This window comes from Dicentrarchus labrax, unplaced genomic scaffold (assembly GCF_905237075.1).
Source record: "Dicentrarchus labrax unplaced genomic scaffold, dlabrax2021, whole genome shotgun sequence".
In the NCBI taxonomy this organism is placed as follows: Eukaryota; Metazoa; Chordata; class Actinopteri; family Moronidae; genus Dicentrarchus; species Dicentrarchus labrax.
Window position 1 is genome coordinate 15,229,932 of NW_026136714.1, and position 16,104 is coordinate 15,246,035.

A 16,104-nucleotide genomic window follows, 5' to 3' on the forward strand; every position below is an offset into this window, starting at 1 on the left:
TTCAAATTTTTTAAACTTTAATTGCCATTTTAGACAAAACACTTGATTGAAAAAACAGAAATACAAAAAAAACAAAAAAAAAACCCAAAAACCGGCTGGAGTGAATGTCTTAAAACCTATGTGTGAGCAGATGATATGCAAAGTCCAACATTGGTATAATCCCTAATTGACAGATTTATTTTGCATTCAAGCGCCTGAATGCACCGATTGATCCAGACTGCAATAAACTACCTGGCAGATCTCACGTCAGGTACAAAAAGTTATTAAATCTCTACAAACAGGACAAAATACTGAACGAAACAACAACAACAAAACACAAGCACGCAGGAAGGAGGTGTGAACATTGTGAATTACTGAAGCACGTCTTGGGGACAACCACACACCTGTGGCACAATCGATGCGACTCATTTTAGAGGTGTCGAGTCCACACAGGGGCAGCCGGGCTGAAAGATGGCATGTGGGATAAAAGCCCCACTGAGCAGCAATGGGGACAGGGAGCGGAGCTGGAGTAGAGGGGCAGTGTTGGTTGGGACGGGGGTCCGTGATAAACAGCAGACAGGGAGGGGTCTTCACCGACAGTTGGAAGGCATTAGGGTGTCGGACAGGGACTTGTCAGATGCAGCTGTTGCTGTGGCTGATTGATAGAGTTTGTATTCCACCCTGATGGGAGACTGGAGTTGCTAGCCAGTGTTCAGAGGGATTATGTCAATTTCAAAAGGAAAAAAAAAAAATACAGTATGTAATGTAGAAAAAAAACAACTAAAAAACAACATTTGCTTAACACTGAAATGAAACTAAATCCATCACATTTGTCTACCTTGTGGCTACATCCAGCCTGTTGATCGCGGTTGTTTTTTCTTTTTTTCTTTTTTGGTCTTTGATTTGAAAGAATTCATAAGTGTGGTATGATATATAAAAAATCTGAACGGAGCTCTACGAGGTTAACATACAGAGCTATAAAATATATTCTAAGTTGCACATTTATAAAAGCTTTCAGATTTGTTCCCACTTTCTCAAAATGGACTCACTTCTCCATAAAGTCACGTAGCACTATGTCACACGATTAGTAGTACTTGTGTATGACTGCACAGGAGGGTACACAGCAATATGCCTGTCTGCATGTACATAATACCCCATGGAGATACTCAGACTACACTATTCAGATTAGATATTCAGACACGGTGTGACACACTGATATGTAACTACCGTACATAACACAAGGCTTTTGACTATGCACTCCAATCACACAACGACATTCGTTGTTAGAGTCAGAAAGAGAAGCACACTATACAGCCATACAGTACTTCTCAGTGGAAAGAACATCAACAGTGCCCACCCAAACATCCTGTAAAGTAATCACTGGAGATGTTAAACATATCTACAGACAAGCTGGCCTCCAGTTTGAGTGTGTGTGTGTGTGTGTGTGTGTGTGTGTGTGTGTGTGTGTGTGTGTGCGAGAGTGTGTGTGTAAGTAAGAGCGAGAGTGTGTGTGTTAGTGTCCAAAGATGACTGAAGGAATGCCGTATGTCCCACAAGCCATTGGTTTAATTACAATGGCACAGACAGTAGTAAACAAGATTTCCATTTCTGGCAAAGTTCAATGATTTTTCTTGACAAACTGCTTTACACTGGGTGGGTTTAATGGCGGCTCTCCTCTGTCAGGTTGTAGTGGCTGACTGTTGCTTGCGCACACTCTTCCAATTTGAAAAATGAGAGCTCAGTGTAGGGAGGATAATGTACAATACACTTCTCAAAGAGAGGACAACATCTGCTCTATTTTCTTTGTGTGTACATGTTTGTGCATGAGTGTGTATACATGGGCACCAGCAGGATGTGGTGTTTCTTTGTCGTTAGCCGCTAATGTCTCTTAGCATTAGCAGCGTTAGCATCATATCCTTGCAGGTTCTGTGTCTTTGTCTTCCAACAGGCTAATGAACTGACCAAAGATCTCCTTCACTGCCTCCATGTTGTCGGTGGTGCTGCCCTCCAGGATCCAGCGCTTCCCTCTGGCCAGGGGCTCCAGCTCAAAGTACTTCTTGACCTGCCGGAAAAACCAGAGAATTTGGTCAGTCAAAACATTCAGTATTAACTAAATAGTGTGTCCAATCATATTTAGATGGGTATCATCTTTTAAATATCAGCAATGACATATACATTTTATAAATGTTTACATTAACAGCTATGCCACTAGTCTCAAACCAGCATCATTTAAGGCCAATTATCAGCAAATTTTCATGTCAAACAAACCAGGATTATCATTTTGTTATTTAAATTTTTTGTTTTTACTGTTGCATTACAGTTTTCAGAGGCCACACTCACACACTGAAGCCATGCATCATCCCTGTCCACACATCAATTTGTTTTCCATACACAATGTGTTTTCTTCACATAATTACTCACAAATACATGAAGGCACAGCCATGAAACTGTCAAACACAGCTTTGCAACCAGAATGCAACCAAAGTTAATAAATCAAATAAAGTAAAATATAATTAAACTAAACAAAATAAAACTGCTTTCTTATCTGAAAAGTATGTGGCCTGTTGGCTTGGCACTGCTCTTTGTAACAGTTGATTATAAAGTTCATATGTTGGCTTTTAGCAGCTCATGACAGTGGGGGCGCAGTGAGGTTGAGGGGAGAACCAGAACCAGCTGTTACGTAAAAACAAATCTCAGCAGAGGGAAACAATGTCTTAGACCTCCACTGAAGGTACTGCAGGTTGTTAGGGTTTCTGACATTTTCAAGCCGAGAGTAATGGAAGCAATTTCGTTTGCCCAATGTGAACGAAGTTCAGCCATCTCCTCCTGTTTGTCGGATAGCCAGTGAGGAATGTACCAAGACAAATGTTACTGTCAGTAGCTCGGAGAAAAAAATCTAAATTCTAATAATGTCACTGATGCAATAGAGCTACAATTTCCAACCATGTATACTTGTTTAGTCAGTTTCATGCTCAGTTTCCCTGTTTTGTGTTTGTGAAGGTTTAAAGGAATGTGTCTATATTAGTATATGGATTGTAAGTATTTATAAATCCTTTAAAAAGGTGAGAGAATATATTAAAATATTTATCTTGTTAAAGTATGAAGAGCATGATGATACATTCCTGAAGTAGACTTTTTTTCTCTTGGTTTCTTTGACTAATTATTGTAATCTGGTTTTCAGATTAAGTGTTTTAAAGCACACAGGCTGGAAAGGGGACATTCATCAATCACTGCAGAAATACCAATGCTGTGAAGCCATGCAAAACATTACATTATGACTTGAATCACAATCTGTTGAGCATCCACATAGTATTCCTGTGTATATTTCTGCACATATAAAACCAAGTTTGATGATTAAACAAATTCTTAAAATAAAAACAGAAGATAACTTCAATATTTTTTTAAAATAAGTCTTTTCCAATTCAAGAAGAAAAATACATCTGTGCACCCAATAAACACCACCACTTCCACACAGGTGCCCATCACACTGTCAAATGACTTTTCAACTTCAAGTGAAATTGCTTTTGTCTAGACCGTGCTGGGCTGTCTAGCTGTGCCATGGTGTGTGGCATGAAGAGGATGGGGAGGAGGATGGGGAGGAGGAGGAGGAGGAGGAGGAGGAGGAGGAGGAGGAGGAGGAGGAGGAGGAGGAGGAGGAGGGGGGTATTCTTTGTGTCTGCTCAAATCCAGCCAGCCATGCCAGTGAGTTGGAGAGTGAGTGCTGTCTCTGCCCCTGAGCTGAGTCTCTGTCCGGGTGTAATGTGAGTTTAATGACAGATTAAGTCACCTCAGCCGCGTTTGGCTCAGAGGCCTGGCTAGAAAGCCGAGCGGACCCAAACAGTGTTAACAAATCTGTCTGGGTAACTTGAGCTGCCCTAGTCCAGGCTCTAGCCCCAGACCTAGACTGCAGACGATGCGGCTGGCTGCCTGTCTGGCTGGCTGGCTCACTTGTCTGCCTGTAGCCAAGGCCCTCTTCTGGAAGACTCTGGCCCCTGCACTGGCAGACAGTCAAAAGGCCAGCAGTGACCTCTGTGCAAGTGCAGACAGGCTCAAGCTTCTCTCACTTCCCCTCCTTGCCTCAAAACACACCCAGGGGCTTCTCACAGTCCAGCAAATGCCTTCTATCGTTGGTCAGATCAGACAACTGATCTTACCGATACCAGATGACTTGTCAAGTTTTCAGTGCAGCTTTAGAAGCTGGGCTGTCATGATAACACGAATAGTCTGAAATACTACTAAGAATCCCACATTTATTTAATACCTAGCTGGTTTAAACACCTTCATACGGGCCACATTTCATAAACAGGGCACATCCAATCCAGAGATTTTAATCATACCACAGGCGGAGAGGATAACGTCGCCAAACACTCTGTCTCAGTGTTAGATGACAGAAGGAACCCCATGACCCATGAATAGCCCGGTGCATCCACACTGGCAGCCGACAGTGTGGCCCAAACCAGTTTCTCTGAGATTAAGTCCTCCTAAGCACACTTATGCTTGCTTAAGGAATTGCGTGAGGCAGTGGGAAGGGTAAGCCACACAAGACGTGGGTTGCCAGATGGCTCCTAGGATGACCACTGGGTCACCCAGTCTAGCTTGTTCTAGGTCATACAGAACGGGGGCCTTGCCCTGTGCATAGGAGAAAGCGGCTTATGCATGCATAAGGGTGTCAAAAAATCTTTAATCACCTGTGTCTGTGTCAACTGTATTCCCGCTGCTGGAATCCAGCCATGTTAGCCACTGGGGTATACTGTTGGAGAGCCATAAAACTCAGGAAAGCGGAACTCTCTGGCAACACGCCTGAATAGTTACAGTGACTTCTGACTCTGACTAGTTGTGCAGAGTGGACAGTGCAATGACAAACAACTTGCATGGGCTGCATTATTATATTTTTTACAGACAATTGTATTACTGTATTATTGCAGTTGCTTTTAACAATTACTTCAGACACATGTAAGATTTGATGATAAACTGATTGATGATGGAGGATCTAAATGGGTGTTCAAGTATGTAACCAATCTAATGACTGAATAAAGGAGAAGTGGGGGTTGGACAGGGTGGGAAAGTGTATATAAAGGAATTTCTAAGTTAATTAATTTAATCGCTATTGGAAATCAGTATCTAGGCTATTTGCAGGAAAGAAACCAAAATAAACTTGTTCTGGAAAGATCTTTTGTCTAAAATTTCACATGTTGATTAACAGAAACAATTCAGCAATTACAGTTTGGAAAATGGGTCTGGAGGAAAATGACAGGTCGTTATGTTTGACAATTTGTGACCCAGTGTCTGCAGGGAGTGGCTGCACAGCTAGTCAACTAATCTTAAGCTCCAACCCTGGCAAGTCAACTTCATGCTCCTTAAGACAGTAGATGGGCATGCATGGCACGTGCACCCAGCTGCTCTATGACCTATGCCAGATTACGAGATGTGATGGTCACTGTTGGCATCGTGTGGAGTCAAGAGGATATCCTGGTAGATAAAAAAGAGCTTTGGCGGCTGTCTACTGCCAGCAAAGCCCTGCTCTGGCTGGCCTCCTGACCAACTAAACACACCAGGGAGGCAGACAGACAAAAAAAGAAAAGAAGACTGGATGAGAGAGAAGAGAAAGATGCCTGAGCCCAATTTTGTAGTCATGAAGGTGCATAATGTTGGCTGCTGACAATATATGAGTGAGAATATGTGTGACAAATGTATATCCTCTTTTCGCAAATCTCTGAGGATTAAAACTAAAAAGAAGGTGGCATTGTGCTCAAATGCCTTTTTTCTAAATTAAATTGAACGTTTTGTTCGTCTTACTATCATTCTTTGATAAAAAAAAAAGGTGCAAAGATGATAAACCATCTATTTCTAAAATTCTAGGTGCAAGCCTAATTTACTATGGTGATTTATTGACTTCAAAATTTAAGTCATTTTCCATGCAGCATTGTCATTATCTGTACCCTGTATGTTTCCTATAGTCATTCTGGCAGTCGAGTTTGTGCCGAGTAATTCAGGTTAAGTGCCCTTCTCAAGGGTGCAATGGCAGAGGTCCAAGGAAACAGAGTACACTCAATTGACATGCCATGTTCAGGATCTTTCTGATAAAAAGACTTGCTCTGGTTCAATGGTTTTGCGCTATGTACACGTATTTTGGAAATCTAAAGTCAGTTGTTTCATTCTTGCAGGGGCTAACAGCAAAGCCAGATGGAACAGACGCAGGTTTGTTGGATACACTCCTACAGAAGATCAGTATCGTAAAAGAAAGTTAAATGACCTGCGCTGTCAACTCTCAATTTCTCATTTAGGGCATTTTTTTCTGCCGAGTCTGGCTCTTGCAGTTGCCTCGGGTTCCAAAAGTCTGAGAAAAATATCGAAACTAAATTCAATAATATCAAATAATACTAATAATCTCTTCCTGTTTAAGTAATAAGATCATAAAAGGAAGAACAGGAAACGTTCACTTGAGAAGATTTTGCCTTTCAGCCATGTTTAAAAAAGCCAAAACATAAAGAGAAGCTGATAAAAAAGACTTACTCAAACAGATATGTTATCCTTTAAACACTGCTTTCCTGCAGGCAACTATCAAAACTCCTCTGTGGAGCAAGGAGAGCTTTACTCAATAAACTCATTGGAGAACCAATGATTTCAGCCTTGAGGTTTTCATTTGGATAAACTTCAGCAGGGATCCTTTTTTCAACAAAAATAACATCCTTTGTTCAAAGGCTACTTAAGAGCATGTGTGCATAAAGTGACCTATGGGAAAGGCAGCAGAAAGCGTCCAACCACATCTTTATTTATGTATTTAGGCGTTAGCTTTAAAATAACTGTCTCACTCAGTGGAAGATATGGCCTTCAATGCCCTTGTCCTAATATGTACCATGACCACATGTCTATCCTGCTTCACTGTCATGTGTCAAAACCTCACCACACGAGTAAGCTATACAACTGGAGAAGGAAGCATTAGGGGGTCTCTGAACTAGGGAAAGTGGCATACTCAAATATCCAAGACAATCAATTACACCATCCCCTGACATGTTGGCCCCTGTGAAAATATCAGTCACTTGGAAAGTGGCCCACACTGGCGACTGCATTGAAATGGGAGGGTAATGTGAGATCCACTTACCATATAATAGATATGCCTTTGTTTGCTTTTCCGGCTTACCTAAAGAGCCTTAAAGACATGAGAAAGCCCGGAGGTCCCCAAGAGAGGCACACTTGGGAAGACTGTGAAAAAACAAACATTGCACCACAAACTGTGGGAGGTGTCAAATGAAACAGCCCACTGGCCAGCAAGTAAAACCTAAAGCTAATTTAAGCAAGGCTGTAACACCTTGGGCGATGGACCCAAGGTTTTCCATCTGAGGAGATTACTGTCCCCAAGGTAGATAATGACCTGATCACCTGGTAAGTGAAAGTATTAGCTGAAGGTGAGGCACATGACACTATCACCTTTGTTTCCAGATTACATGAAGTGAGGACTTCATGAGCCCCCTCTGAATTTTGTTGGGATAGCAGGCGGCACAGCACAGAGTGAAGACTATAAAAGAGCCAGCATGGTCCTTGTGCCAAACCCTGCCCCATCTCCACATGTCCACAACAGTTCATTCACACTCTCATCCTTGGAGGAGTTGTCATTGCTCTCTGACACAATCGCTTCCTCACTCTTCTTGTCTTTAAAAATACATTGGCTATCTGGTGGCTGGCATATTTTTGAAGGAGGTTAAAGAGGAAGTTCAGGAGTACTAAAGACCAACAAGCCAATCATCAATAAGGAGCGGTGCACACTTGGCACAGTTGAAGACCTTGATGTTTCAAATCTTTTAAAAGCAATACAAGTCACAATTATGTAATTGCAGTGGTTTGCGTGTGCCTGCAGGAGTGCAAAGACCCCTGCAGAACCATGCACCTGGGCTTAAAACAAATGAAGAAAAAAAGGTTTGTACAAGTTTAAAACAAATGACTGTGACAAAACATTATTTCATATACAGTATATCTTCAATAACATGGAGAGAAGGAGTGGAAGAAAGACAGAAAGATATGGACCTTCAATTTAGTCATTTTATTTGATGTGGAAACAATCCAGGCTAGCCAGGAGCACGTAAAGGGTTGAGGCCACCCTGGAACCAAGCCATAGTTGTAGAACTGTTTGACCAGGGGATTCGCAGGCAACAAATTAAGACTTAAGTCCCTATGTCACAATGCAAAAACTGAGCTGCGTTTAGATTTACTGTCCTGTTCCACTCAGGTGGGACCATGGGTCTCCCTCAGGCTCAGTTCAGAGCAGGTTCAAAGTGATTCACTTGCGGTACACTTCTCTTCAAAGCCAACTGACCACTGCCAGATCAGAGCCATCCTCAGATGCGCTGTAAATCTAAGCAAGACTGCACAGGGGACATTCTTCCTGACCCTTTCAGTAGCACAGAGCTATTTATTTTTCTTTTTCTTGCAGCAAATCAGATGACTTCCAAAAACACTGGCTTCTCTTACCTGGGTAAATGATCCGTGCCTAAGGTCTGGTAGTGGCAACAGCAGATGCAGTTTGTATTTGCAGAACAGACATTCAAATATACTTAAAGACTGTGGTGATAATTCAATATTGTTTATCCACTTTAAGCATAATAATACAGTGATGATACAGTATGATTATGAACAAGCTGTTATCAAAACATGATCAGTTCTTTAAACAATCTAGGAACAGACGAGCAACTCTCAGAACTGGGCACATTAAAACAGGCAAATCTGATTGGACACTTGCCCGAACAGGATTATTAATCTAATGCCAAGAGTCTCTGTTATACCATAACATCTCAAAATACATTTCTCTTTGGGTCAGGTCCCTGACAGAGATCAAGGACTAAAGGTCAGAAACCTGGTGATGTTACAGTAGTTAGTGTGCGGGTTGGCGGCAAAGGGGAAGAAAAACATCCGTCCTCTTGTGTAGGTTGGGAAGTAATTGGCAGGTTCAGTAGCTGGGACATGGCCCCTTCACCAGGGATTGACCTGTAGGACACTAAGTAAAGTCTGTGAGGGCACAATATCTGGGATGTGTGAGTAGTGGGGGAGCTGGGGTGCCCATGTTTGCCTTGCCTTATTACAGATTTACAGTAACTCAATTTATTAAAGGCCAGAGCTCCCTGACAAGGAACATCTGGTCTGTGAGACTTGAACGGGGGAGCTGGCGTCCTGCCCATGCTCCCTGCTGCAGGGGCCAATGCGCCAGCACCTTCCCTTGAGCCCGCCCGCCCTCCCTCTCTTCTTCTTGTGAAGAGGGCCGCCTTGCTGTAGCAGCCCACACAGAGGGCCCTCAAAGCCGAGGAGGTCCGTTACAAGCCACCCCTCCTCCTCCAGGACCCCCCTAGTGGGACCCTCCACCCCTTTCACTCAGGGGCCCCCCTTTCACGTTCCAGTCCTGACAGTTGACCAGCTTTAAAGCTGCAGCAGGCCCCCGCTTCAGCACACAGCACGCGGCATTACAATCAAAGTGCTCCCCTTTTGCAAAAGATTTAAACCATGCGTCAAGTTGGAGTTGGCACACACACACACACACACACAAATTCACCCTCTCTTGCACAGACAAACAGAGACGCACACACTCGTAGGCCATGGGACTATAATATTTGAAATTCAAGGTTTCTGGGATTTCCTACCTTTTCTGCCTTGTATACCTTCTCATATTCATAATCACAACCACATCTTCATATTGTTTCTTTGTGTCTATGCATGTATACATGTTTGTGTGTGTGTTCTGTAAATATACACAGAGAGGTTTCTTATATTGAATGGCAACAGAGGAGACAAATGGGTAAAAGACTAGTCAGGAAACAATAATCATAAAATAAAGGATACAATGAAACCACAGCTTGTTTGTCCAAAACACACAACACACATTCCACTGCACCTTTTCCAGCTGTTTCAAGTTTGTCTCTAACTTTTTCTAATCATGTAGGGTGTACGTCACTCTGCGAAAATCTACAAATGTGTTAAATCCACACATCAGTGATGTCTCTGTGTATATGCATAGTTACAGTACTCCCTAGGCTCAGCATCAAAAGTGAGATGTAATGTACTTCAGGAAATGTGTTTATTTTTATGCACTATTAATTCCCTCTGTTACAGAACTGCTTCTGACTGGTTTTAATCACTACCAGGAAGTTAGGAGTGTACAGCCAACACTGTGGCCCGGCCCAAGCAAAAGCAGCCACAGCAACAGCACTGACTAACATTTTCATACCACAACTGTCCGGGATGAAAGCTGCCCCATGTGCTTCTTCTTTTTCAGTTAATTATGCATAAACCCAGTGACAGTGAGGTGTTTAACAACAAAGGAGACTGAAACAGAAGTCTTCTCTAGCCACTTTGAGAGCCTGGGTTAAATTTTTCCAGGAGTCCCACATTTGTAAAACATTACTATGCCATTAAGGAAACTTTGAGTTTTGTCAAAAGGGTAAGTTTCAATAGATGAAAAACTCCATGGAAGACAACCCCCAGGGATTCCCAGCGTTTGATCCCTGTGAGTCAGCAATGGAACCTGGGGGTCAAATCACATGCTGAATAGGCTTTTCGGAAGTCTTGTCCTGGCTAGTGGCGGCCGGTCGTCCGACCCTGCTTGACCAGCAGACAAAGAGAGGGCACAGACCACAATTGGGATGGAGGGGGGGGGGTTCTTTTCTCCTCCAATGCAAAGTCCAGTCCTGAATAGGGTCTGGCTGGCTGAATTGCGTTCCACACCGATTTTGAGAGTAAGGACCCACCGGGGTCAGGGTTCAGCAGCATTTGACGCGGGCTGTGGGAAAAGGCGAGCACGGTGCCCGCACAACCTGCCGACTGCCCTCTCACCCACGGAGCCCCTTAACCTCCCAAAGGGACAGACCACCAGCCCAGGGATGACAGGATGAGAAAGGCTGTATGGGTGGGAAAAGGAAAGAAAGCGGAGATGAAGGTGGGCGGGAGGGCTTCACTAGCAGGATAGACAAAGATGTAAGAGAGATAAACCATCAAAGAATCGAGAAGTTTCTAAGTAGCTTCACATATTGCGCTTCGAAGGTCTAACACACATTCTCTAGAGGGTAATCAATATGTGCTGCTTGACTGGTTTTCCAACCCTTGCCTCCCAAGGTGGGAAGGATGAAGCACTGGGTACACGTCTGTCAGATCTCTCCTGACACTGAGGGTCTGCAGTCCTTTTTTGTGTAATCACTCACACAACACACACACAAACAGAGGTTAACGGGCGCTATGGAAATGTATGCTACAGTACCTCTAAAAGTGGCTCACCATGTATGAAAGAGTCAGATATATTTACTAGCAAAAACATCTGGACTCCCAATTCTCTCCTTCTTAGAAGTGCAGTCTGACATGAGGCCACCTAGCAAGACTGCATGGAAATGTAAGTTCAGAATTTCTTTGCCAAATATGTTGCCCCACACAGTGACTCTGTCCTGTTTTCAAATGTAATAACAGTCGTGAGAACTTTCCGTTCACCATCAGTAGAAGTGACAAATATCCTGCTACTTAATTTCCTTCCAAGAACTGTAAGAAGATATGATAACCAGACTGGCGTCGGGAACTTTGTTCCACATGCAAAATGCAAAGGTGTTGCTCTTTCTCCAGCCAACATTGAGGCAATATTCTGTTGTCCTGCTTGTTAAGAAACAGAAAGTGTTTCACAGAGATCACAGACTTTGTGGGAAACAGAGACTGATTATTTGAGCCTCAACAGTTCCTCATTATTAACTTCACCCAACAAGAAATACTAATGATACCAGTGGCAATGCTTGCATTCCCAGTAGGTGACAGAACTGCAAACCTGACAGGAATTGTTGGAGCTGAAGCAGCTTTTAAACATCTCTGCATTAAGTTACATTATTAAATGATTATATCACACAATGACAAGGTTACACAATATTGAAAGGCAGACTCTGCCATTTAAAGATGCTTAATTGTACCAGCTGAATGTTCTACTGGAAAATCAAGCTGTCAGTGCTCTGTTTTACCAGCAAGGATAGTGTCATCTTACTGCACATAGCCACTGGCTGGCTGGAGACACCTCTTAAAAAACTATCACACAGTGCTTTACATGGAATGTCACACTTCAGGGTTACATACAGTACACCTCATCAACTGACAGGAGGAAAATAATACACTGGCAAGAATAATGTGGTGTTTTTCTCATAGCTAATATAACATGAGAGCTGTGCAATGCCACAAACTGTACTTTCTACTTTACTACTAAATTTCTGTTAGCTGACTCTTACTGATTGCCCAAATAAATGGTTTGTTTGTGCACTCTAAAATTACATGAACCACAATTATTACAAACATGCGTTAAGTAAATCAGTTAGTGGCTACTGGCATCCAAAACAGGAAGTTAAAAATGACTCATAAAAACGAACATCAAAAGAATAACAGGGAGCCGAGTGGGACGTTCACTCTGGCACTGCCATTTGTATCTGGAGAGAGTGCGCTCTCATTTAAAAGGCTAACACCTTGTAAAGAAAAAGAGGAACTGGATGGATTTATCTTGTTTACATGTAAACAGTCAAACACTCTCATTCAATTTTATATTCAGGTGGTGAAAACAATAATCGCAAAAAAATTGTCACACATCAGCTTTTATAATAGCCATCAACAATGTTATTACTCATTTATCATTGAATATTTCCTAGAATATTACAGTGAAAGAACACCTCTTTCACGCTGTCGACATGTCCAGGGACAACTTGAGCTTGGGTTTCAGTGCACTGTTACATTGTGGTCAATATGTTTATATAATGTGGCCATAGAGCCGTTTTGTTCTTGGCTAGAGATGAGGGACAGAGCTCAGCAAGGTCACCTGCTCCTCATCCGTTTTTCCACTGTAGCCAGCAACTCACAAGTCGGGGGTTGGGGAGGGGAGTTGGGGGTGGGGAGGGATGGTTGCTGACCGGCTTCAGTCTAGACGGCTCAATACGCAGTTGACTTTTTAAACCCGCTTGTCTGGAAAAACAGCAGACGTGAGGTAAGAGGGGGTGAGCTGCAGCAGAGAGGTGGTAATGCATTTTGGCTGCCACAGCCAGCAGGCTAGAGTGGCTACAAGCAAGCAGAGAGAGGGATGAGAGAAAAAGGGAAAGAGAGGAAGAGGGAGAGACAGAGAAACAGTGAGAGAGAGAAACAGACAGCGAGGCAGAGAGTGAGAGCGAGAGACGCTATCGGAGAGAGCTATCCGAGTCGCTGGCTGTGGCTCCATTGTCAAGGTCAGTGAGCCATGGAGTAAAAAGTCACGCCACCTGACCCCCCTCCCTCTCCGCCTGTCTGCTTTCCTGCTGTTCATCCCCCGTCCTCCCCCTCAGTACCTCCATCAGTCTCTACTCACTCAGCATACACAGGGAGAGAATCTGATCTCATTGATTGCACAAATATTCAATAGTTATACCATCAAGGTATTTTACAATCTCTCTCTTTATGTAGTTTGATAGGAAGCATAAAGCACAAACATAAATAGTTAAAAGAACCACACAGCTGCATATGATGTTGTTGAACATCTGAACGCTTCCCACTCTCTTTCCAAAATCTATGAAAACACTACGGTGGTCTCTCTGCTAGTGCTGTGTCTAAAGTCTGCACCAGAAACATTTATGCAGCAGCTGGACCTTTAAAGTTTAGAGCACATTCATCTTCATTTGGCATCCTGAAGAGGGGTTTTAATGGGAAATTAGCAGAATTCGAAAAGAGTGTCTGTTCGAAATGCTGACTGCACTCAATTTGCAGTTTCATTAGTCCCAATCTTTGGCAGTCTAGCTGATAAAAAATATTTGACATTGCACAATGATCTCATCTTTACAAGACTGGCAATGAGCCCTTTTGAAAGTTCTCTTAATTATTATTCTGCAGAGAGAACAAGAAAGATTATATTGGCTCACTTCTACTTTTGCAACATTACTTAACTCTCTTAAGGCAAAAGCAACCCAGTGAAGGATACTGACATCTGCTGAATCATTTGATGGGGCTGCAGCAAACCGTTACTGATTGTCTGGTGGGTCTGAATGCTTACTACTGATGATTAAATCTAGATGAAAAGTCTTAGAGAGGTTATAACTCACAGACCGCCCTTATGATGATTAAGCACTGACCGGAGCTTATTCCGGCGATGAGGTATGTGAAAAAACAAAGGGCAAGCCAACGCAATAGTGACATGCTGTGCTGCGTTAGGCATAGCATCACTTTTGTCGTGAGCGCCACTGTTTATGCACTAGCCAACATGCCCCCCTCCAGGCCTTTTAATATCACCAGCCCTTCCTTTGCTTAAAAAAACAAAAAATTATTTGAAAAATCAGCCTGCGACAATCAAAAACAAGCAGAGGGAGTACATAACACACCCATCAGGACTCATCACGACTTGTGGTGATAAAGACGATAAAGTCAATCAACAGGCATCTGACATATAATACACAACAGCACCACACACTCATGACTGGATTAAAAATTCAAAGGGCCGTGTTGGTGCCATATCACAGGTAGCTGTCAGAGTTGTGTGAAAACAACAATTCTGGTGAGAGACTGACATTAATCTTTTTAATGAGATGTGGATTTGTCATTCTGTTTAATCATCTTACTGTTTGACGTGTCCCCCTCTGTTCTTGTGTGCGACTGCATGTGTTTTGTTGTGTGTCTTATATCTCTTTTTATTTCTTCTGCTGCGCTCATATCTCTCCAATCTATCTCTATCTCTGCAAAAGAGATCCTGCTCTCAATATGATTACCTGGTTAAATGAAAGTTAGAATAAAAATCTTTTCCTTGTTGTTTTTGTCAATGGTATTTGTCTGACATTATAACCAAAAAGAAACATTTGTATAATCCTGTTAAAAAGCAATTAACAGAAGGGGGTATTTCTAAAAATACTTGATGCAAAAACTCCTCAAACTAAAATATCCCTTAACATTTGTGACTGATGTACAACTTTCATCCTGCTGATTATTCTAAATGAGCTGGCAATAATTAGACATTTCCACTCAGTAATGACGCAAGTGCAAGGTATTGTAAGGGTGATCTTAACAAGTTAGTTAGAGCCATTTGGTAACGGAGTTGCTCACACTCTGTTGTTTCCTTCTTAAGGTCCATTGATTGGCCCTTACCTGTGCCTCATCTTCTACACAACCAATCAGCAGCCACTGGGGAATTTAGAGCCACCAGCGTCACAGGCCACAATGACACACACACCATGTGCCAGACGTTTGACGAAAGTTTCAGACACTGGGCGCCACATGAGTCATTGAGCACAGCCACCACCCAATGTGTGCCAAGACCTGCAAGTTCACCATGTGCAAAATGTGACAGAGGACAGTGGTTGACTAGCCACTTCCGGCTTGGACTATTCCCAACACAGTTTGATCAAAAGTTATCATTGCACTTTGTGCAATGTCAAGTGACTGCAATGGGCTCTGAAAATAGAATTACTGCTCCAGCTACAGAAGGAATCTAAAACCTTTGGGATTTCTTTGGGCTAGTAGGGGTCTTAAACGGCTGCAGAGTCAAATTAGTATCACTGGGACCCCAGGCTGTGTCATTTTTTAAACTGTGTCATTAACTGTTTATGGATAGGTGAACTTCTATGTCAAGATTTCTGAAATGCTAGTTTTTACACCTTTTTAGGATAAGAATAAAGCCCCTTTGTAGGTTAAATTACAATCCTGGTGGATTAAAAGCTCCAGTGAATTTTGTAAAAGAGTCTGAACAAAGTTTAGAAAATCCTACAACTCCATGGTTACCAGAACATGATATATACTTATATGCTGCCTGTTATTGTGTGAGATTAATCATCATGAAAGCCGCAATTTTAACAAATTACCTGTTTTGATCATAACTGCCAGATAGTGTGCCAACAATTATTGGATCACATTAATGCGCTATATACTGAAGGTGCAAAGAGGGCAGGCAAGATTCAGCATGTGATGAGCTCCATAAGTTATGCAGGGTAGGACACGCATTACATACTTGGCAGTGTAACTACCTACATGCAACATGCTCTGAACCTATGAACTAATTAATGGTTCAAAGCAAGAGGTCTATCGGATGTAACATTCAAGTAGCCATCTGGATGTCTACCACCTGTCGAGGGTGAGTAAGAACATTATGTGGCTAGGAAAGAGATGTGTCATATTTCAAACAAG

General features: G+C 42.6%; 1 protein-coding gene across 2 annotated transcripts in view; it reads right to left on the reverse strand.

Moving 5' to 3' along the window:
* Positions 1-16,104, reverse strand: part of arl15a (ADP-ribosylation factor-like 15a) — a 101,653-nt gene continuing 85,549 nt past the window's right edge. For both annotated transcript variants that reach the window (XM_051421915.1, XM_051421914.1), the window contains exon 5: positions 1-2,041. In XM_051421915.1, coding sequence (XP_051277875.1) covers positions 1,889-2,041 — 153 coding nt within the window. In that variant the 3' untranslated portion in view covers positions 1-1,888. The remainder of the gene's footprint in view (positions 2,042-16,104) is intronic.